General features: G+C 36.7%; 1 protein-coding gene across 1 annotated transcript; it reads right to left on the bottom strand.

The window, feature by feature from the left end:
* Positions 1-23,433: 23,433 nt before the first annotated feature.
* Positions 23,434-25,009, bottom strand: LOC107825401 (hydroxyproline-rich systemin A; the record flags this gene model as incomplete). The annotated part of the gene is given in 3 exon segments (NM_001425951.1): positions 23,434-24,171; positions 24,174-24,175; positions 24,924-25,009. Coding segments are annotated over 3 exon segments (480 nt in total), but the record flags the coding sequence as incomplete, so codon positions are not given.
* Between the last annotated feature and the right edge of the window lie 510 nt (positions 25,010-25,519).

Consider the following 25,519-nt stretch of genomic DNA (forward strand, 5'->3'; position numbering starts at 1 on the left):
GATGATATTGGTTGAGTTCTACGGATCGGGGGTAGGTTGCGGTGTATTTTGAGGAGTATGGTAGGTAGTAGTTTGTGGATACTGAGTCGAAAGATGTTGGTGTTGAGGAGGAGTTGGCACTGGTGGAGGGTTAGGATTTTGAGGAGGTGTGGCGTATTGATGAGGTGCGGGAGAATTTTGTGGATGTTGTTTTGGTGTGTTTTGAGGAGGTGCTGGGTTTTGGTCATTCTGTTGGTTAATATCCTGGACGTTTAAGGCGAGGGAGAGGTTTGCCAAGTTGCGGACCTGCTCAAGGTCCCCTTGCAATTCCAGTATTTTCTGCTCCAACCGTAGAACCAAATTATTTTGTGCCGGAGTACTCTGGATCTGAAGTTTCAACATTTTTCGCATGCGCAATGTTATCTTTCCTGATACCACTCATGTCATCCATCTTAGCCTTTCCCTTACTTTTAGGATCACTTGGAAGAGGAGGAGGTGGAGGGCCTCTGGATCTGGTATGATACGCTGATGATGCCAGTATTCAAGAACCAACCTTAGGGGATGGGAATAATCAAAACTAAGTAAAGCAAAAAGGTAAATAAGTCATTAGGGGATTTTGGAAGGATATTTGCAGTATTTAAACATGTATTGCGGAATTATAAATTCGCGTCCTAATTTTGGGGACCTTATTGTGCCTGAGGTAGGTCTAGTGACAGATAGATTTGGAGAAACTTGATGCCGATAACTGCCTCATTTCATTAATGTAATAAATATATCAAACCTCTAAAATGACAATAATTAAAAGCGTTGCTAGTGGTATTTGCCTTATTACAATCAATTTCTAAAATGACTCTAGAAAAGCAAATAAACAATAATTCTATTCTATTTGGTCCCGGAGGGACCCTCTCCAAGCTTGGTCTTCTTGGCACCATCGATCAGATTCCCCAGGTCGCGCATGTCCAGCAGCAGATACACCCTTGCTAAGTGTCCTCCTTCGTTGCCCTCTGCATTCTGACAATCCACTATCCTTTTTCTCATCTTGCCTTTAAGTTCCATCAGACCCTGCTCTACGTACTCCAACCTCTCTGTTGATTTTTTAGCAACTTCCCTCCATTCATTGATTGATTCCATGTCTATCTTGTGTTGTTCCAAATGTCTGGCTTTAGACTCAAGGATTATCTTGCGCAACCTCTTGTATTTTACTTGTGCTTCAGCAGCATCATCTATGACCCTGTTTCCTCGATCGATCCCTAGCTCGACTTCTCCTGCTATGTCATCATCCAACCATGATAGGTAGAAATATACATGACCGGCGTGGTACCGATCTGGTTCAATGGTATCCTTTTCCACAATAATCTTCAGATGCCACATGTGTTGGTACCTTACACTTGAATGGAATGGCACCACCTTGAAAGTCTGCTTTGTAGTGAACCATCTTAGAAACTCGCGGTATAAGTTGTTTTCTCCTAGCCTTTCTCATGACCCTTATAGGAGCATAAGGATAGATACCCTTCAACCTGATCAGCACTAAGTGAGGAACATCTCTGGACCTGATGATGAACTCGCTAGTAGGGAACCAATCGAACATCCAATGGACCTTGTCATCAGTCAAATTGCTAAAGAAGTGTACCCAATCCACGGCGTTTTCCGGTTGTGCAAACCTGTCTGGGATGAAAGTCATTCTTTTTGGATGGTGAAAGGCTATGTGGTCATTCCATGGTCGCTGCGGAAATTCCTGACGGTACTGTCCTCTTTGAAGATGCTCCAACAACCATATTTGCAGTAACAAATTACAACCCTCAAAATGTCTGAATCCCTTCTTACAACGGTCCAAAGCTCGGTATATCTCTGCCACGATCATTGGGGCAATAGTGTAAGTTTGTCCCTCAATCCCTTCCATTAAGGTCTTGGTAATCATAGCCAAACGAGTGTGAATCCCGTCTCCTTGAATTGGAAATACTATCATACCCAGAAAACAGACGATGAACACAAAAACCCGACAATGAGTCCAGCCCAGGGAAGTGATGGCAAACTCATCATGATAGATACGGTAGGATGTGCTATGCCCATAAAGCTCGTAGAGGAAGTCAAAAAGTATGTAGGACTTCTTCAGGCAGACTAACTCGTTATTCTTTCTAAGACCCATCATTTTCAGAAATACCCTTGAAGTACAATTTTCTGGTACCAACGGACCAGGGCTATCCCAAGGTAGCCCGGCAAAACCTCCCATTTCCTTAAGAAGGGAAGTCATCTCTATGTTACCAAAACGGAAAACAACCCTCTTTTCATCCTAGAACATAGTAGCGGCCTCAATCAGTACATTGTTTGGCTGAATGTCCAGCAAAGAAGGTAAATTTCCAACAATTCTTTTCACATGGTTCTTGTCGCTTGGCGAGAGATTTTCCCCCCAGTCTAGCAATAGAGGTGAGATACTTCGGACCATGCCGAACCTGGGGACTTCGTGCCTCATTTCTGCAAAATAAATAAAGTTAGCCCTTTCCCCCTCCGCATTTGACTACTTACACATTAATGATTATCATATCGGCATGTTTTCTCCAAATAATGCACATATCATGATCATGCCCGTTGGGATTATGGAAATCCCGATGGACTTTGGACAAGGCTTTCCTTGGAGAGTTATTATGCGGACACAATTCTAACTCATGCTAGGTTTGGACATGATGCATGCACATTTAACATCAAAGTAGGGTTTTCTATAGAAGTCGAAACCGGTACCCTCAAGCAAACAACTTGAGAGGGAAAGGCACGGAACCGTCGACTGCATCGCTGATCGACTAGTTTTACGGCAAATAAGCCTTTCCAAATTTAAAAGGGGTAATATAGGAAGAGTGCGGACACTCATCAAGTGCCGCTATGGTATTAATTGCGCACGAGTGGAATATGATGCAGAGCATGTAATTATGCAAAAAATAAAACAACACCTTGTCAAGTATTTTGCATGATGAAAGCGATAAATACGGTATTTAATAAATGTAAAGACATGAAAGAAAGAAAAACAAAGAAGGAGTTAGTTCGCATAATGGAAAAATTATAATAAAGCGGTAAAAGGGGTAGGGATTGGGAAAGACACAAAGATTGAAGCCAGCGAACAAGGTTAAACGAAAAGTTGCATGTAAATTCATGTAAAAGGGAAAATAGGTAAGGGGGTGTGCATGTAGCAAATAAACAGTGAATTTGAGCATAAAATAATAAAGACATGCTTATCGAGGGAGACTAATTCACACAGACCAAGTTCATTATGGTAAGAGCCTAAGGATATCACCAGCAGAGTCGCCATACTATCGCACCCCTCTTTCTCGCGAAATCGGGTTTCGACATTGACAACTCTTTTAAAAGGAAGGGTTATTAAAAGAGAGAGTCGCCACCTAACGGATTAAGCTACATTAGGGAACCTATTTGCAAATGACTCAAGTTTACTAGTTTGCATCACCAAAGATCGGGTAAGGGCTCAAATTACCTCGAGGAGAAGGTGTTAGGCACTCCTCGAGGTCCACAACGGTGGGTCCCGGCCGAACTCAAATCATGTGAATTAATCTAAGAGAAAAGAAACAATTTGGACAAAGAAAGAACTATTTTAACAGGAATGGGGGGTCCTAAGTTTTTAGCCTAAAGGATCACCCCGTGCAACATAAATAATACTTCGTAACTACCTCAAGACGGGGTGTTACTCATATTATTCAGCGGGCACAGACTATCATCCCCTGCTACCCGATTACTATCTTTAAGTTGTTTACCTAAAGTGCTCTATTTGATTCTAAGTCGTACCCTATGCGTGCACTACCCGTCCCATGCCTATGGTCCAGGAGGCATTTGGACCTCTATTTCAGGGTAGTTCTAGACCTTACCTTAGGTTGCTCAAAAGGAGAAAACTAGGTGACATAAAAAAAAAGAACAGTTAGGACTTTCAAATAGAAACAAGTATGAGCTCAAGTTACCCTCCACATTTAGACATCAAATGCACGCCAAACTGATTAGCATTAACAAGTTTTATTAATTGCAAAATCCTATAGGCAGGCTATCTATGTGATATTGACGAACGAGCAGACAGTCGTATACAAAGTCAATTTCTTAATGTGATTATTAGGACCTACAAAGTTTGCCTACTGATTTGAGCATGATACAATTAAGCCTACCAGCATGGTATCTAGGTGTTTTGTGCGATAGTAAATAGTGGCACGTCACAGAAATAAACCTAGAATTATTTGTTTTAATCCTATAGGCATGTTTTCTAATGAAGGTAACAGCATAGAAAACGGGCATAAACAACAATTAAACAGATTCAGGTGTGCATTCTATAACTTGATCCAATTTGAATCCTATAGGCATGATTTCTATAATCTGAACAGTTTTGAATCCTATAGACATGATTTCTACAATCTGAATAGTTTTTGAATCCTATAGACATGATTTCTATAATCTGAACGAAACAGTATGTAAGCAGGAATTCACACACACATCGAACCATACCATTTCTATAGGCATAGTTTGTAACGGAACATAATTGAGCCAAACATTGAGCCTATGGACATGGTTGCTAACACATAATGACTGAACACAATATGATACTTAGAAGCATGATTTCTAACATATAACATCCAACATCACAGCATTAACCATATAGGCAGGATTTCTACCCCCACCTTATAGCAAGTATAAAATAAGAACCCTTTTCCATTTTTACTAATACCCCAGAATTGTTATTACAAATAATTATTATAGACCAGAATTTAATGAATGAATTACAAGGTAAGTAAAACTATAGGGAGCCTACAGCAGGTCCAAATATACCTGGACAGGCCAGGCCTTCAACTCACAGTTGTTCTAAAAGCCCATGTTCATAGATACACAATAACTAGTAGTGAATGATTCACCCATATTTCAAGGATAAACATACATAACCCAAATCTTCTAGTGTGTCAGAGTTCCCAAGGGCTTCAGGAACCCAGGAAAGTGCTCACACTAGAGAGATTGATCAGAAACAGTTCAAAGAATGACAAGGGAGTGTCAAAGTTCACAAGGGTCTCACATGAACCCTGAGCAGTGCTCACACTAGGGAGGTCAGAGGACAGAACCTAAATAGCTTTGGCTTTCAGCCAGCTAGGAGTAGGAATTCAGAATTATCAGAAATCAAAGCTTGAACCAGTTTTGGTTCGAATCAAAAGAGAATCTGAAACCCTAACCTTAGGGAATCATCAAGATATGAACGAATAGGGCTCATACGGTACAAAATAACGTGCTTGGACTTAAGGTCATCCAGATTCAAGAGGTAAAAATCGAATAGGATAGAATCAAAGTAGGGTACTTGCCATGTTTAGGCAAGTACTTAAGTTACTCCGTAACATAGCACCAAATAAGGGGAAAACATCGAAATGGTAAGTGAATGGGGAAAGAATCCCATTAGGAACGGGATTGGGGGGAATTTTAGTGAGGCGGCGGGATTAGGGCTAATCAGAGGAGGGAAATAGAGGTGGCGGGTTTTGGAAAATGGGGTTTAGGGTTTGGGGTGGAGATATAAGGAACGAGAGGGTTGTCTGTGAGCCGTTGATCATTTGTGATCCATAGTTGAGATCTAGGCAAAGGTTGGGTCAGTTTATTAAGTGGGTAAGGGTATTGGGCTTAGGTATTGGTCTTGGGTGAATTGGGTTGGTTTGGGTAGTATTAGGTCTGAAATTAATTTAAAAAATGGGGCCAAATTTTAAATACCCAAATTTAACCAATAAAATAATTTGTAAAAATAATAGATAAATAATAAAAGTATCATTTGTGCATAAAAATGATTGAAAACAAATATTCAACATTATAAAAATATAAAAAGGTTATTTTTGCATAAATAAAGTAATTATAAGTACATACAGGCGATTTTTGCAAAAATGTGCAATTTTAGCCTTTAAAATGCAAATGTAATTATAACAAATGTACTAAAAATATTTAAAACCTAATATGGGTGTAAATGATGAGTTTAGATGATAAAATCATCATAAAAATTATTTGTATGGTAATTAATGGGTATTTTTATATATTTATTTTAAAAATAAATTAATTTAAAGCCTTTAAAAATTATGAAAAATTATGAAAATACTTGTATATGCTTGTAAATCAAATGATGATGCATATGCACTATTTTGAAATTCTATATATATATATATATATATATATATATATATATATATATATATATAAAATATAAGGGAAATATTGGGTATCAACAGTCATTGCAAGGGCGGATATCGGAATCGCCTCTTCGACCGCAAACATCTCCTTTGCGACTGGCTGTTCTCCGTAGACTGTTTTCGTTCCGCCTGGTGTTGGGAATTTTAACACTTGGTGCATAGTTGAGGGTACTACCCTCATGTTGTGGATCCATGGCCTTCCGAACAAAGCGTTGTACCTCATGTCTCCTTCGATTACATACAACTTAGCTTCCTGGATGGTCCCGGCGGTGTTCACCGGTAATGTTATCTCACCCTTAGTGTTTTTACATGCCATGTTGAATCCGTTTAGAACTCGTACTGCAGGCATGATTTGATCTTGTAGACCGAGCTACTCCACCTCGATCGGATGATATTGGCCGAGCTACCTGGATCAATTAACACACGTTTAACTCAAATTTAATTTATGAGTATAGATATTACTAGTGTATCATTGTGGGGCTGCACGATCCCTTCCGTTTACTCATCATTGAAAGACAAGGTTCCTTCCGGTATGTAATCTCGACTTCATTTCTCCCTTGTGATGGACACTTTGGTGCGTTTCAACATCGCCCCCTGAGGGACATCGACCCCACAAATGATCATGTTAATGACGTGTTGAGGCTCTTCTTGTTTGGTCTGTTTGTTAGAATCCTTATTCCTGAAATAATTTTTTGCTCGGTCGCTCAGGAATTCTCGAAGATGCCCGCTCTTGAATAGTCGGGCTACTTCCTCTCTCAGCTGTCAGCAATGCTCCGTTCTGTGGCCATGAGTGCCGTGATATTTACATATATGGTTATGATCCCTTTAGGTTGGATCAGATTGTAGAAGTCGAGGCTATTTGGTATCTTTGATGCATCTGATAGATGATACAATGGCGGCAGCATTGACATTAAAGTTGTATTTCGATAACCTAGGTGCTTCTTTAGGCCCGATGGGCCTATCGAAGCTGTTTTTGCTCATGAGTCCCTGGTTGCTCTGACCTCGGTCACTTATCCTTTCATTTCTCATAGAGTTACGCTTGGACCCACTGCTTCTTCGGTTTCTATTATATGACTGGTACTGATCCTTGTTTGGTCTCGGTTCACAATCGATGTCTCTCTTGTCTCTGTTTATGTTTTTTATGGGATAAACAACCCGAAGGGGCCCCGAGTTGATCATCTTCCACTCTGATCTTCTATTGATACCGGTTATGCACGTCGGCCCAAGTAACGGCTGGATATTCTATCAGGTTTTGTTTCAACTGTTGTGAAGCCACCGAGCTTCAAACATTGAGCCCCTGAGTGAAAGCCTGAACAACCCAATCATCAGCGACCGGTGGCAAGTCCATTCGTTCCATTTGAAACCGGTACACGAATTCTATGAGCATCTCCTTATCCTTCTGTTTTACTTTGAAAAGGTCTGACTTTCTGGTCTCGATCTTGATGGCCCCGGCGTGCGCTTTCACAAAAGAATCCGCAAGCATAGCAAAAGAATTAATAAAATTAGGAGGTAAGTTGTGATAACATATCATAGCCCCTTTTGATAGTGTCTCTCCGATCTTCTTCAATAGGACAGACTCGATCTCATCATCCTCCAAGTCGTTTCCTTTGATGGCACATGTGTAAGAGGTTACATGCTTATTTGGGTCGGTCGTTCCATTATACTTAGCAATCTCGGGCATGCAAAATTTCTTAGGGATCTGCTTCGGAGCCGAGCTTGGAGGAAAATGTTTTTGCACGAACTTCTTGGAATCCATACCTTTCAATATTGGAGGTGCTCCTGGGATTTGGTCTACACTGGAATTGTAGGTTTCTACCCTTTTGTCATTAGCTTCGATTTTCTTTTCCCCGAATTCTATCTGTTTTGTCAGCTCTTCGAGCATCTTTATGATCTCGGGGTTAGCCCCCGATTCATATTCATTTGACCTTCGTGTGACCGATTCATCCCTGCGGGTGACTTCCTGCGATGGATCGGGTTCAACCTTGCTCGGTGGACGGCTTTGGTTTTGTAATTGAGCTATCGCTGCCTGTTGAGCATGTAGCATTTCGAAAATCACTCATAAATTGATCTCGTCCCCTCTAATATTTTGTGTGTTTCGAGTTGTCGATCGGGCTCCACTGCGAATGCTATTCTCGGGGTCGGTAGGCAAATTTGCGTCGATAGCCACATGTGAATTAGCATCAATTGGGCCCGTGGCCGGAATTCCGATGGGATCAATGGGCAACACCTCGTCACCAGGCGCTATGTTGTTATTTTCACCTTGATGGCCGGACTTGTTGTCCACATGTAGGGGTGCTGCTGATTGAGAGTTTGACATTTTGTGTTCTAACCTGAAATTAAAGGCACTTCAAAGAACAAGTGTAAAGTAGTGTGTGTTATGGAGATTTGTATCAAATAACCACTATTATCCTTAGCCCCACGGTGGGCACCAAAATATTTACCCCCGAAATCGGATAACAATTGAATTTGTAACTGGTTTTAATGATACGTGATTTAACTTGATACAAAATGACAAATTAGGTTGCAATCGAAATATGTAATGAAAAGGTAAATGCAAATCACTCAAACTAAATAGTATTAGCCCTGGAGAATTAATCACCCTCGAACCAGGTTCCTCGATCGATATCAAGACAGAAGAAATGAGAGCTTTAAAGAGAGTAGTAAGAACTTAAAGAGAATAATAATGTATTGCTTTTGGTTATGCTACTATATAAGGGGGAGTCTCCGAAATCTAAGGAAAATATATTTTACAAAGTGTCACGAATGCAAAGAATAGTTATTGTAGCTTGTACATGACAAAATAAGTAACTTAGACTACACCAACATAAATGCCTCTTTGATTGAGCTGGAATGAATTCACCTCCAAGAATGTAATCACATTTACATAAAATGCATGTTCAAGAAACAATTTCACGCAATAAAATAGAAGGTTTCCAGTTCATTATTCAAAGAATTAACAAAATTTTGTGTGAATTTAAACATACCTTAAACATACTCTTCGTATGTCCCAGTGAACAAATATGATGGTCATTGTCTACTCGTAAATACACCTCCTATGGATGATTGATGTATATTCTCCAGTCTTGGTGCTTTCAAGAGTATTCAAATACGTATGAAGTTTTATAAATAAATCTACTTACCTCAATTGAAAAGTGGTCATAGATTCAGTTTAACAACTAATTGAAAAATAAATAACAGACACAAAAAGCGGTCATCATATATATGAAGCAATAACAGGAATTGCACAATACCAAGTAAATACTTTATCAACAGTTAATTATTTTAGTGTTCCATTTTGATCTACACATCATATTTAATAAACTCTAATGAGACTTTTTATGGCTATCTGCCTCAGTTGTATGATTATGAAAATTCTACAAATAATTCACAAAGACATACTACATAAAAATGAATTAATAAAAAGATACCACCTCCATCTATAGTAGGAGAGGATTCTAGTGTTCACCCGAGACAAAATTCACAAAGAATTAAGTTAATATTCATTACCTGAAGAAAAACAAATTTTACCAAATTAAAACAAAAAATAAAGCACATAAAGAATATTTCATACGTATCCATTAAAAGTTAGAACACAATATATTTACTTGTGCAGTAATAAATCCTGAAAACTTGCTACATAGTGCTATTACTAAAAATAAAGTCTACACTTTTTTTCAAATATAACAATGGTTTCCAAAAGTGCAAATATAATTTTAGAATTGTGCAAAATATATATATGATCAATACTGAAAACCCTTACTACTATGTACCTTTACTATGTTGGCCACATTGACGTCCTCATGGGCACTGGCGTCACCAGCAGCGTCTGACAAAGAAGAAAGTCTGAATTGAAAAGCTTTAATACTATACCCTATGGGGAATTAATCAATCTCTCCTAATTGATCAATCATAAAAGTGTTTATTGTAGGAAGAGAGGAAGAAATCTTTTCTCTTGACATAGATTGATCAATAGAAATATAATGTATACAATTATGGTCCTTGAGTTATCATCTTGCACCAATTTTGTTTCTTTGTCAATCAGAACGGGCCTACCAAAGAAGAGAATAAAAGTAAATGTTAGAAATCTCTTTTTTTTCTTGTGGTAAAAATACAAACTTCACCAAGCGTAATCTGAACCAATTCTTTTTTCTTTAATGGGAGTATGAACCATTTTATAAGCAAATAAAAATATTGTTTTATTAAGAACAAATACAATACCTTCCAAGTTACATCATTTATAGCTTTTGCATTCCAAGTAAAAAAATAATCAAAAAACAAAAAAAGGCAAGTAGTGAAGGAAGGTTCCTTATATTTTCTCAAGATTAATCTTGCATTCCTCAACTTTTAAGCATATTCTATTCCCCGTTACCTTCAAAATCATCATATTCTCTATTCCATCAACATATGCTTACATTTTCTTTCTTTATCACTTCTTGCTCCAACGAAGTTGAGTTGACTCATTCCAAATAGTAAAAAATTTCATGATGTCTTGCAATTCTCTACCTAATATTACAAAGAAAACCATTAAGCATAGATAAGAGTAAGCATGAGAATGTTTCAATGTAAAAAGTGAGTTGCTAATTATAAACTGGTAATGGGTAAAGGAGACAGCGAGATACAAGTAGTTCCAGCAAGTGAAATGAAAAATAAAAAATACACATGAAATCAATGCTACGTTAACGTATAAGCAGTAAAAGGAAAAGAAGAGAAAAATTTACCTTTTTGGGAAGAGGGGTGGATCAATGGAGAAAAAAGAACTCATAAAGATGAGAAAATATGAATAAAATAGGAAACGAACACTGAGATCAAATAAATCAAATAAGACTGGATAAAAGAGGAAAATAGCATAAAAAAGAAGATCATATCAGATGTAATGAAAATAGTTGAGACTTGAGACTCACCACAAATCCACTGTTTTTTTTCTCTAAGAAACTTGGAGGAAGTGATTGCATTTGGAATTTTACTTTCTGTTTTTTTTCTCTCTAAGTGATTGCATTTGGAATTTTACTTTTACCATAACTGTTTTCTTAGTAGCAATTTTAAATGTACCATAACTGTACATTTTGTTAATAGTCACCAGAGACGTGGGAGGAGGTGACTTTTGGTTTATTAAAGAAGTGACTTTTAGATTTAAAATAGCAGATAATTAGGAAAAATAGGATTAAAGGCCAAAAAATTGAGGAAAAAGATAATTTAGTTTCTTGGCCAAATAGAGGTGGCACATCATCTCTACTTGGCCCTCCATTATACATATATAGATTATTAAATATATGATCCGCTAATTAAACCGTATGATTTTAGAATTTCCCATAAATTATAAAGCTTCTGAGTTCTTTCCTTAACAATAAAAGTATCACAGACATGCTCAAGGAGTGCCAATCAATACGATTTTCAATGTTGGAAAAAAATAAAAAATTCTAAGAAAAAACGCAAATATTACTAAAACAGCATTTGACTTTCAATATAACATTCTTTTATGATTAATACATGTATAAATTATGCAAAAATATAACTTATATAAAAGAAAGGTTGAAATAAGAATATGCGTATAACAATTAACAATATCATGATAAGATCGCATCGAAAGACGAAAATGACAACATATCCTTGAAGTAGCATGAGTTAAAGTATCTTTAGTGTGTGTATAGTAATTATTAAAAACTAGTTCTTGAATTTGGGGTCAAAATCTCTGTATAGTAAGTCTTACGTGTAAATGATATTGCATAATAATTTACTTAATTGTTACGTTCAGCGCATAAAAAGTTCTTGGTTTATAGCCTTTTTATCACTAGTCTATTAACCAAACATCCTTCAGTAAAAAATGTTTTAGCTTATTACTCTGATGGCATATTTTGATTGGTTATAGAAAATTATTATTTTTATTTAATGCTTAGATTATTATTAGCGATTACTTATAATTGCATGTTACATTGTAATAAATAATGTACGATCGGTACATAAAAATTAAACTTGTTAAAAACAATATAGCTAGGCTAGTCCCCACTCTCCACATACTTTACGATGTTATCATCAACATCATTTATTTTGTGTGGCTTCTCATTCGTGAAAAATACTTTGCAGTAGCAAAAGCATTATTAATGGCTCTAAAAGTTTATACCAGTCAAGATATATATAGAGCGGTTCCACCACCAACTACTCAAAAGTGCGGTGCCCAAAAATCATGAGACTTGCCTCTGCACTAAAGCAGTCCATAAATAGAAATCTAAATATTTGCATAGCTTCTCTTTAGATTCTTTATTACGACCAACACTTTGTCATCGGGAAGACTGAGTTCTAATTTTATAGTGTTCGATATTACATCAATAAAACTGACATTTGGTTAATGGTTAACCCCCCCCCCCCCCCAAATCTTGTACTGACATTTTACCAAAACATAGTGTAACAGGATGCTCATTGCTGATAAGGGGAAAGGTTATTTATTTATTTATTTAATTTATGTGCACGGATTTCGTAAAGATTTTTTTCTACGCTGTTAACGTAGTTTTACTTGTAATAGCTAGTATATAACATCATCTATCATCTTATTTGGTTACAAATAACTCTTATAAAATTTTTACTTAAAAAAGTTATTTTATAAGTTGTTAAGTTTCAAAGTTTCAACGATGACAATTCCATCTTATGTTAGTTTGCAGGATTGCAGGATTCGAAACAAGCAAAAAGAAAAGAAGGAGATGCTATCCAAAGATATGATTGCTAAATTAATGGACAAGAAAAAGGGACTTCATTGCAGCATATTTATTAGACCTCAATCTAAGGAGTTCAGATTGCTAATCAAGGAAGCCTTCGCCAGCAAATATTTTGTATCCAAAAATAAGCTCTCAATCAAGGCTTGAATAACTCCCCAATACAAGCATGTAACAAGGAAAGTCACTATCGAATCTGAGCTCTCCCAAGAGCAGGATTCGAAGAGGCACCCCTTGGGTCAAATCCCTTTGATGATCTCGTGCCTCTAATTTCGGTCAAGACTCAACGACCCTTTTTCTCTCCTATAAGAAGACTGGCTAAGATCAAATGGAAGGCTTGCGCAACTACACACATTGTCTTCTAAGTCTCTCTACTTCTTAGCCTAATATTGTAATCCTTAGTTTATCCGTGTCTCAAAAGATAGGAAGAATTAGAACACAAAAGAGAGTTGTGTCAAACATTCAGAATTCATTGTTGCCATTTTTCGTTGGTGGAGAACGAGTCAAAACCATCTGTATTGTAATACTTTCAAGATCTAAAGGGAACCCTTGTGACCCAAGAAAAACTGGATGTAAGTACCACAGCGGTACCGAACCAGTATAAAATTACTGTGTGTTATTTACTTTTTAATTACTATTATCTTTCATTCTGCACTGTGTTTAGTCAACTAAAATAATTGTTGGTCGACTAATTTTCAATAAACCTATCAAGTGTACCATCACCTAGCACATCTGTAGGTTTTGAATGAGAAATCTTTTGTTGTTTCTTGGCATTCAAAACATCTCTTGCATTACTCTGCAACGTTTCTATCACTTGATCACCTTCTTCGACTATTTCATCCCAAACTTGAGCAGATTGCATCTTTCCTTTTAGAAAACGACATTGAACTTCTTCATGTACTTGATGCTTCCAGTGGCAGCAATACGCAGAAAAATTATCATAGACAATTTGTTGGAACTCCTCACTAATATTTCCAGTTGTGGCATCAATGTATTGAAGCCCCACCTTCCCTGGATGTTTGTCAAGAAAATTGAAGATCACGTTCACCCTCGCTGTGCTCGGACGCGAACTAACTTATGCGGCATTATCAATGGTAATTTCCTACCAAATGCAGCTACGATGGACATTAACGGTTTGCTTGCAAATAATTCATGTGATAGATTTGGAAGTGAAATCCAAACTGCTGCCTTAGATGTTTCCTCCTTAGGATTATATCCAACACTCCAGGGAAAAATTCTATATTGGTGTTCCTTTCATGTATGTTGAAAGTAATTAACAGCTCGTGATAATGAACAAACAAAATTTTAATATTGATCACAACGCATTAATATTTGTCGCTGAGCAAGTAAACCTAAAACACAATGACCTTTAATACCTATAATTTTCAGCAGTAAATTTCTTAACATCGGCAAATCTAGTACACCAAAAGATAGCTTGATTACAATAGCTTGGTTTAATACTTCCTCATTTGCAATTTGTTCTCGTTTATCCAAAATAAACTATAGTGTAGGGTTTCCACGGACAAGAGCAATAGGTTTTAGTTGAATTGTTGTGATAGGTGCAACTGTTTGCTGGATATTTACGCGCGCTGCATATGTGAGGTTGTTACTAGGTTTTGTAGTAGCTTCCTTAGGGTTTTAGATTGGATCTCCCATAGCCAAATGCTGGGGAGAGATGTGTCCCTCTTTGGCTGGAGACGATGAAAGAGTTTTCGGGCAAAGAAATCGAACCAAAACCAATTTTGTGCCGACTTCAGACATGTATTGCAGGAACGGCATATGGATTGGAGGATGATTATGAGTTGTGGGAATTAGGGACTATTCCATGGGAATTTTGGGAAATTGGGGCCAAATTCTAGCTATGAATCGCTTACATACCTTGGGCTTAACGAGGATTAGGGCTCATATAGTTCTGAAATTATGATTTGGAGAAGGTGATGCTTGTAGGAATTTCCCTAGTATCATGTTATGATGATACTACAAGACGAGAAGATTCTGGCACCGGTAATGACTTCGGATTTTCCCTTCATTATGAAACTTGAAAGATTCGATGATTTAGAGTTCTACTGATCATATTGGAATTTGAGTTGGATCCTTGGACCGCTTATGAGTTTGTTGTCCCTCATAGCATTGTAGCTTGGTTTACTGCTTAGACGAAGTTCTGCATCGTGATGTTTGATCCTGCAAAAACATAGTACACACATACCCATATACCGTAATGCAAATATGTTAAGATATGATGTAAATGATGCATGAATGAATGATTCCTGGCTACTGACTAGCCGTTATTTAATTGGTATCAGAGCAAGGCTCATAATCTTTGCTTAACAGCTTGTGAGAAAAAGATCATGGGATCTAACACTTTTATTGGTGCTCTATTTCAAGAAGGAACCTCTCAGATTCGACCTCCTTATTTCAATAGTCAGCACTTTTCTCACTGGAAAGTGCGCATGGAAACTTACATAATGTTATATGACATCAAAGTTTGGCGTGTGATCAAAAAGGGAAATCTTTCAATCCCTCCTAAGAAGGATTCAAATGGTCAAGTCATCGTATCAACTGATCCTTTGGACTTGGATGATTACACTGATAAACAAGCTGCTGTCATAACTGTAAATGCCAAAGTAAAACATCTATTGTACAATGCTATCAGTGGAGAAGAGTATGAAAAGTTATTAAGTTGTGAAACGGCCAAAGAAATGTGGGACAAACTGAAGGTTACTTACGAAGGAACCAACAAAGTGAAAGAAACTAGGATAAATCTTCTGGTTCGGGACTACGAGTTATTCCAAATGAAGGATGGAGAATTAGTGGAAGACATGTTCTCCAGATTTAGCAAAATTCTTGAAGATCTGAAATCTTTTGGTAGACCTATCAAGAGTGTTGAATAGTTAGAAAGATTCTCATGAGCTTACCCACCATTTGGCAGCCAAAAGTTATTGTCTTGGAATGTCAAGATCTAGACAAAACTTCCTATGATGAACTCAGAGGTGATCTAATTGCTTTTAAAAAAACTCACTTGGATAGAAAAATTCAAAAGAAGAAGAAAAATGTTGCTTTTAAGGCAACTGTGGCTGAACCAGAAAGTGAAGAGGAAGAAGAAGGAGGAGAACAAGATGAAAACATTGCCATGCTCTCTCAAGTTGTAACAAACATGATGAGGAAAAACAGGAATAGTAGAAGAGGGATGCCTAACTTCAGGAAAGAAAGGATAAGCAATGAAGCTGATAAAAATAATGGAAGGTGCTACGAATGTGAAAAGTTTGGTCACTTTCAAGCTGATTGTCCTGAACTAAAAAAGAAACTCAGCAGAAACATACAAAAGAAGAAATCCTTCGGAGCATGGAGTGATGAAGAAGAGTCTGATCATGAGAAAATTGCTAACATATGTTTCATGGCTATGAATGAAAATGAAAATTCAGGAGAACTTGGACTAATGGAAGACAACAATGATGAGGAAGACGACTCAAGAGAACTTGGTCTCATGGTGGATGAAGGAACTAGTGAGGTACGTACTCCCTTATGCTCGAATTGTTATGAACTCCAAGAATTTGTTGATATTGCTCTTGTAGATATAGAAAGAGTCTTGAATGAACTTAGAAGAATCTAGAGAGAAAAGAAAGACTGGGCCTTGAAACTTCAATTGAATGGATTGCAAAAATCCACGAGTCACAGCTCAGTCAAATCAAATCAGACTGTTCATCACAAACAGAAAATTCTTGCATGTTCCTTTTGTGGTAAAAACGGCCATAGTACTAACCAATGTAGGAACAGAATTAGAGCAGAACGAGGCTCTAGTAACTCTAACAGTCCATCATGTTTTTATTGTGGTAAAAGAGGCCATACCTCAAATCGTTGAAGGTTCAAAGATAACCGGAGATGGGTTTGGAGACCTAAATCTTCAAATCAAACTAACACTCAGCATTCTAACCTTAAAAACAAGTAATTTTATTTTGCAGGAATACCGCAAGAAGAATCGAAAAGGAAAATGGTATATCGACAATGCGTGTTCCAGACATATGACTGATGACAAATAATTGTTCAAATCAGTCACCAAACTAGATGGAGGAACAGTTACTTTTGGAGACAAATCCAAAGAAAATGTAATTGGTGTTGGATAAGTTCCTCTAAGCTTAACATGTGATGTAGATGAAGTCTACCTGGTTGATGAACTTGGCTATAATCTTCTCAACATTAGTCAACTATGTGATAACGACTATGAGGTTCATTTTAAGAAACATGACTAGTTTATAGAAGATGAATCAGGTAAAATTATTCTTTCAGGTAACAGAGACAGAAATGTCTATACTATCAGTAACTTAGAAAATCTTAGGGATCAAATTTGTCTTACTTCCATGATTGATGATCCCTGGGTTTGGCATAGAAAACTTGGTCATGCCAGCATGCATACTATTCAAAAACTTTCTAAACATGATCTTGTAATTGTACTTCCAAAATTAGATTTTTCAAAAGATCATATCTGTGATGCATGTCAACTAGGAAAACAAACTCGTTCTTCTTTCAAAATTAAAAACATTGTTTCCACCTCCAAACCTCTTCAATTATTGCATATCGATATATTGGTCCTACTAGAACTACTAGCATAGGTGGTAGGAAATATGCATTTGTCATTATAGATGATTTCTCTAGATTTAACTGGGTTATGTTTCTAAGTCACAGAGATGATGCTCTAAAGAGTTTTGAAGTTTTCTGTAAGAAGGCTCAACGAGAAAATGGATACTACATCTCTACTATCAGGAGTGATCATGGAGGAGAATTTGAAAGCAGAGCTTTTGAAAAATTTTGCAACGATCAAGGAATCTCTCACAACTTCTCTTCACCAAGATCACCACAACAAAATGGAGTAGTAGAGCGTAAAAATAGAACTTTACAGGACATGACAAGAACCATGATTGTGGAAAACTCTCTACCTCGTCATTTCTGGGCAGAAGCTATGAGTACAAAATGCCACATCATCAATAGGTGTCTGATTCGACCAATTCTCAAAAAGACTCCTTTTGAGTTGTGGAATGGTAAGAAATCAAATATCAGCTATTTTCACCCTTTTGGATGCAAATATTTTATCCACAATAATGGAAAGGACAATTTGGGTAAATTTGATCCTAAGAGTGATGAAGGTATATTTCTTGGTTACTCTCCTTCAAGTAGAGCATATAGAGTCTACAATAAAAAAAAAAACTTTGTGCGTTGAAGAATCTATTCATGTTGTTTTTGTTGATACTAATCCTCGCCCAAGGAATGAACAAATTCCTGAAGATGAGGAAATTTCTTGTGTCCCTAAATCTGGTATTGTAGGAAGGGATCATCAAAATGAGTCAGTTGTTCAACAGACTCAACCAGCTGAAGTACCCACAGAAGATCTCGAACTGCCTCAAGCAGATCAGTTGACTACTGAAGAAAGAGAATCTCCCTCAAACACTCTAAATAAATGGAAAAGTGAACCGGGATATCTTCACAAATTCATTATAGGAGATCCACAGGAAGGAATCACTACAAAAAGGTCACAAAAGAACAAATCTCATGTAGCTCTTATTTCTCAATTTGAGCCAAAGAAAGTGGATGAAGCTCTCAAAGATACTCACTGGATAAGTGTTATGAAAGAGGAACTAGATCAATTTGAAAGAAATAAAGTATGGGAATGGGTTCCAAGACCTCCAAACTCCTCTATCATTGGAACTAAGTGAGTTTTCAGAAACAAATTGAATGAATCAGGTCAAGTGGTTCGAAATAAAGCAAGACTGGTTGCTCAAGGTTACTCTCAACAAGAAGGAATCGACTACAATGAAACCTTTGCGCCTGTAGCAAGACTTGAATCCATACGAATATTACTTCCTTTCGATGCTCACAAAGGATTCAAGCTATTTCAAATGGATATTAAAAGTGTGTTCCTAAATGGCTACATCTTTGAAGAAGTATATGTGAAGCAACCACCCGGATTTGCAAATGTCACCTTTTCTAATCATGTATACAAGTTGACTAAAGCTTTGTACGGTCTAAAATAAGCCCCTCGTGCATGGTATGAAATGTTAAGTTCTTTTATTCTAAATCAAGGGTTCAAAAGAGGTAATATCGATACAACTCTTTTTATTAAGCACTCCAGTTCAGGTAATCTTATTACTCAAATCTATGCAGATGATATTATTTTTGGCAGTCCTAACTCTGTTCTTTGTGAAGAATTTGCTCTTTTCATGAAAGGAGAACTTGAGATGAGTATGATGGGAGAACTGACTTTCTTTCTTGGTCTTCAAATCAAGAAGTCTACTAAGGGTATTTTCATTAGCCAAACCAAGTACACTAAGGAGCTTTTCAAAAAGTTTGGCATGAAAAATGCTAAGTCAATTGGCACTCCAATGAGTCCAACTACAATGCTCGATGAAGACATCAATGGAAAAAAGGTTGATGAAACCATGTATAGAGGAATGATTGGATCTTTATTATATCTAACTGCTAGTTGAACGGATATTATGTTTAGTGTGTGCTAATCTGCAAAATTTTAGTCAGCTCCTAAGGAATCCCATCTTTCTGTTGTTAAACGGATTATTAGATACTTAATTGGTACCTCTGAGCTAGGATTATGGTATGATCGTTCTAACAATTTTTCTCTAAAAGGCTTTACAGATGCAGATTTTGCAGGTGACAAGATTAATAGAAAGATCACTAGTGGAACGTGTCAATTTCTAGGAAATGCCTTAGTATCTTGGCATAGTAAGAAACAAAATTGTGTTGCACTATCCACAACTGAGGCAGAATACTTAGCCGTTGGAAGCTGTTGCACACAAGTTCTATGGTTTATGCATCAATTTCTTGACTATGATTTATCTCTTACATCTACTCCTATATTTTGTGATAATACCAGTGCTATCTGTTTATCAAAAAAATTTGTGCATCATTCTGGAGCAAAGCATATAGAAATTAAACATCATTTTATCTGTGATCATATTGCAAAAGGTGACATTGTTTTAGAATTTATTAGTACTTATTCCCAACTTGCTGATATTTTTACAAAATCACTTTTGGAAGAAAGATTTTGTCTACTCAAAAAAAGGATTGGCATTGTGCCAAATTTGTAAATTAAATATTTTACCATGCTTTTAAATATTTTACCTTGTTATAAAATATTTTATTTTCTTACTTATATGTGGCTTTATTAATTTTGTGTGTAAGTGTAATTATTTCCTCTTCTCAGTACCGTCGATCATTCACTTCAGAAGCATCACTTCCTTCTAAACCTGCCCTTTTCTTTAACCAAAACGTCCCTTCGTTCCTTCCAAAAGCATCCATAAAACCCTTCTTTCTCCAGTACTCTCCTCATTCTCTTCAAAGTAATCCTTCACACCATGGCCAAAAGAAGTCCCTCCTCTTCTGCTGCAACCAGTCGCAGTCGAAGATTTCAAAGACCCCTTAACACTGAAGAACCTATGGATGTGGAGTCGTCTATTGACTCAAATTTCCTCAGAACAGATAATAAAAGCAGTGAATCTTTTGAAAATCCTTCCATTAGTCAGAAAAAGGCCGGCAAGAGACCAATGGAGCAAACCCCCAAAAAGGCTGCATGCAAGAAAGGTAAAGTGGAGAACATGGAATTTGGTCCTGAGGATAAGTTAATCTTCTATGGTCCCAGTGAAAAAGCAAGGTTTGAGTCCTACAAGTCAAAATCTATGGCTTATGGACGCTCTGTAAGTTTCTCTCTCATGAAAAATCTTTACTGTGATGTGACTGCTATTTTCGATTTTCAGCATTTTTCCTCTCTGTTTGATACCATTGGAAACTCTGTTTATGAAGAATCAATAAGGATGTTTTATGCAAACCTTTTTGTGAATGATAAAGATGACTTGGAATCTATGGTTTTAGGCACCAGAATTATTTTGGACTCTTATCAATTTGAAAAGATTTTCTCTGCTAAGTTTAGTGGGTTTGATGTGTTTGTACAAAATTCGTGACCTAAAGACTTTGAAGTTTCCTTTGATGAAGCAAAAACCTTTTTGTCCGATAATCCTCCTGACAATGGTCCCAAGAATCTTAAGTTTGAACATCGTGTCTTGGCCCATATGATTGCTACTACTCTCCTCCCCAAAACTGGGTCCCTTAGCTCTTTGTCCACTAGAGATGTTTTTGTCTTTTACTATCTGGTTAACAATAAAAGACTTGATTGGTTTGTGTGGATTCGCCAATACATGCTTGAAATCACCCGGGATATATCTTCTTCTACTGCATGTTTGTACTATGGTCTTCTCATTTCACATGTTCTCGAGGTCATGAAGGTAGATTTGGCACCCTTTATACCCAAGCACATTACCAGCACTTATAATAAGACAGTCTTCTCAATGATGGGTTACACCCTGGGTGATGATAGATGGGTGAAGCGCGCCAAAGTTGAAAGTATTCCAGTGCCAGTTGAAGTTCAAACTGAGCAACCAGCATTTCAATCGACTGCCTCTCAAAATCTTCAGCAAATTCAGCATTATCTAGATGCGATAAAACTGCTACTAGTTGAGATGAAGGAATAGGTAGACAAAATCAGGGAAGTTACCAAGGAGACAGGTGCAGATGTGGCTAAACTCATGATAGATATAGGAGCCACACGGAGGCATGGAACCAGAGCTTTCAATTCCATGAGTGAAAAGATGGACAAACTTGTCAAAGATGTTGAAAATTTCTATGATTCCTTCTGCACCAAAGTGATCAACACTCTTAAGTACTTCGTGGGAAGAAGTTAATGAGACTATGTGATGGTGTTACAAAAAATATTTTTTGCTTTTTGCTTATGCTTGCTTGTTGGGTTTTTTTAAAACAATCATTTGCTTGGGTCTGAACTAGCTAAGCCTCTGCTGAAGGCACTATTTTTGCTACTCTAATCCCCTAACTAGTATGTATATTATTTCATATATTATTTGTTCTGTGTATTTTCTTTCCTTTTTGATTGATGTCAAAGGGGGAGAAATATCATGTAGAGAAGTAAACATCTCAGCAGGAGAAACTCAGCACATCATGAGATATCATTTATTCAATTATTCAGGGGGAGCAACATATAAAAAAAAAGGGAAGTCTCATAGTTTATGCTTACTTTATGTTTACTCTCTCTTGATTGTCATCATCAAAAAGGGAGAGATTGTTAAGTTTCAAAGTTTCAATGATGACAATTCCATCTTATGTTAGTTTGCAGGATTGCAGGATTCGAAACAAGCAAAAAGGAAAGAATGAGATGTTATCCAAAGATATGATTGCTAAATTAATGGACAAGAAAAAGGGACTTCATTGCAACACATTTATTAGACCTCAATCTAAGGAGTTCAGATTGCTAATCAAGAAAGCCTTCGCCAGCAAATATTCTGTATCCAAAAATAAGCTCTCAATCAAGGCTTGAATAACTCCTCAATACAAGCATATGACAAGGAAAGTCACGATCGAATCTGGGCTCTCCCAAGAGCAGGATTTGAAGAGGCACCCCTTGGGTCAAATCCCTTTGATGATCTCGTGCCTCTAATTTCGGTCAAGACTCAACGGCCCTTTTTCTCTCCTATAAAAAGACTGCTAATATCAAATGGAAGGCTTGCGCAACTACACACATTGTCTTCTAAGTCCCTCTACTTCTTAGCCTAAACACTGTAATCCTTAGTTTATCACTGTCTCAAAAGATAGGAAGAATTAGAACACAAAAGAGAGTTGTGTCAAACATTCAGAATTCACTGTTGCCATTTTTCGTTGGTGGAGAACGAGTCAAAACAATATGTATTGTAATACTTTCAAGATCTAAAGGGAATCCTTGTGACCCAAGGGAAACTGGATGTAAGTACCACAACGGTACTGAACCAGTAAAAAATTATTGTGTGTTATTTACTTTTTAATTACTGTTATCTTTCATTCTGCACTGTGTTTAGTCAACTAAAATCATTGTTAGTCGACTAATTTTTAATAAACCACAATTCACCCCTCCCCCTGTACTTTCATAAGTGACCTAATTGTGCGTAAATAATTTCTTATACCCTCGGTGCATATAACTTAAATTGCTTTCTTGGGTTTTTGAGTCCTAAGATAATTCCTTTATCTTCCAGTTATGGATGTTCTCATTCTGGAAATCTGGGGAGTTCAACAATTATCGGTCGAAGTTCAACAATTATTAGAGGGAATTTCAAATGGATGGAATTATAAACCTGGGTGATATTACTGACTTCGGAAATGAAACAAATAGTAGACCTATGCATGAGTTTTGTTGACTTTCGGAAATGAAACAAATACTACTACAGTAGATATCTGCATGAGTTTTGCATTAAATTTACCTATACGTAAATAGTCAGGAGCACAGATCGTAGGATAACACTAGGATCGGAGTCTTTAAGTTGGTTGTTTGAGTTAGTGATTGCTAAAACAATGTATTGCCACTTAATTTTCTTTTTCTGAAAAATAATTATACTTGGTTAAGCTATGCGGGAATTTATAAATGCAGAATATAACGATAAAATAAGAGATTACAATTATTAATATATAATATAATAACATTGATTAGAACAACTAATAACAAAACTAACTTTCATAATATTAAACAAAACACACACCATCTTTGATTACGCATTAGTAATTATTAATACATCAAACCAAACATCAAACAAGAAATACACATTACAATATTATCTATATTATTAATTCACGCTTAACTTATTACTATATCAAAACCAAACGACCCGCTAAATTACAACCCTATAGCCATATTATTAAATTGCTAAAAGTTATTCGACCATTACCATAATTGATAAGTGAACTAAAGCAGCTTACAAAAGTACCAAATAAAATCTAACTTAGTACCTGGTACTACACATAATAAAACTCCAAACTAGAGATACGAGGCTTAATAGGAGTGAAGAGGACGCTGACCATCTGCTGGCTTTGGAGATGGTGGTGATAGAGGCTTACGATTCCAGTATCTTTCATCGGACTTTGTGTCAAAAATATCTACAAGATCGTGATCAAAAGACGATGAACCGATCAGGTTCCATACATATGAGACAGGCAGAAGGTATGAGATGAACAGTTTCTTGAAACTTGCTAATTGGTAGTAATTGTCTGCTGAAGTTGGAAATGAAAACAGCTGATTAATGTTTTCCCCTTGAGCAATTGTTGTCATAACGAGCTCAGTGTTTTCAGAGGTTTTCTCATCAGTGCGAGTAGGAGACACACTGTTGGATACCTCCTTGCTCGGTGGAGATGAAGCTGGAGATGGTGGTGGTAGATTTGCACCCCTTCCATAACCAGATCCTACGTTCAGCCCCTCATGATTTTCTGCAAATCCAGGAAAATAATGTCGCGTCAGTGGTAAAGAAACCCTTCTACAAGTGGTGTCATATATATCTAGGGTTTTGCTTCAAAAATAAAAAGGTGGTGTCATATACGTATAATAGATCGATGTTTGTTTTTTAAAGTACATCGAGGAAGGAGGAAGGGGGGAAGGAGGAGAGGTGGAAGGGAACGGGAAAGAGGAAGGGGAATGCTATGCTACTGATGGGGTTTGGACCCTACAATTACACAACTGTAGAAGGCAGAAAGCTCACCAAGTGAGCTAGCCCTCAACCCGCTCGATGTGCTTGAAATTTATACTGAAAGTAAAACATCATTTTGGGACAAAGAGTAAAGATTTAAAACTGACACAATCCATACTCAAATGCATAAAGAAAAAATAAGTTGTTTAAGTGTCTGCTTAATTACTAAAACTATCAGATCCCATGCATGCAACAAAAGGTGACTAAAATTAAGGTATTAGTACTACAAAATAACAAAAAGAACGACAGAAAAACGAAATTATAGTTGAAGAAAACAGTAGATGTATAGCTTTAATTTCAGTTATCATTATGCTAAATTGCATCGAACTTCTTATTCTATTGCCAACGGATATGATGCATAAAATGATCTCTCTCTCTCTCTCTCTCTCTCTCTATATATATATATATATATATATATATATATATATATATATATATATATATATATATATATATATATATATATATATATATATATATACACACACACATACAGCTCTAAAGGGAGAAAGGATAAGGTAGATGAGAAAGAGAGCTCTCATTATGAGAAGCAATTTGGTCGTCAGTTATATTAATATTCGAACTCTTGTTGTGTAAGGGAGAGACGTCTGAAGTCTCTATTTATAGACGGGGAAAAGAAAGCCCTAGTGCGCATTGCAATTAAACCACTTTTTTATCAAACTGTACTTCTTTTAGATCATGTTAATTAGGATGACGTTTACAAATTAATAGGGATAATTTATTATCACCACTCACTGAAAACTGACTGACTTCATCTCAAAGAGGTGTGATGTAGGCAATCTACCATGTGAAAACATTAGTGACTAATAATTTAACAACTTGAATCTGTGACCTATAGGTTACACAGAGACAATTTTACCGTTGCTTCAAGACTCCACTTCACAAATTAATTATAGGGATATATATTTATAAACTAAAACACATAAATTAAAACCCAATAACCACGTACGAACGACTCCTACATTTGAGAGATTTTTCAACTTAAATTGATCACCACTCACTGAAAAACGTCTAACTTTTCTTGTACTCAGAAGACCACAAATTTTATCATATAGTGAGGCAGCTGGTGCAT

This window comes from Nicotiana tabacum, chromosome 15 (assembly GCF_000715075.1).
Source record: "Nicotiana tabacum cultivar K326 chromosome 15, ASM71507v2, whole genome shotgun sequence".
NCBI classification, from domain to species: Eukaryota; Viridiplantae; Streptophyta; class Magnoliopsida; order Solanales; family Solanaceae; genus Nicotiana; species Nicotiana tabacum.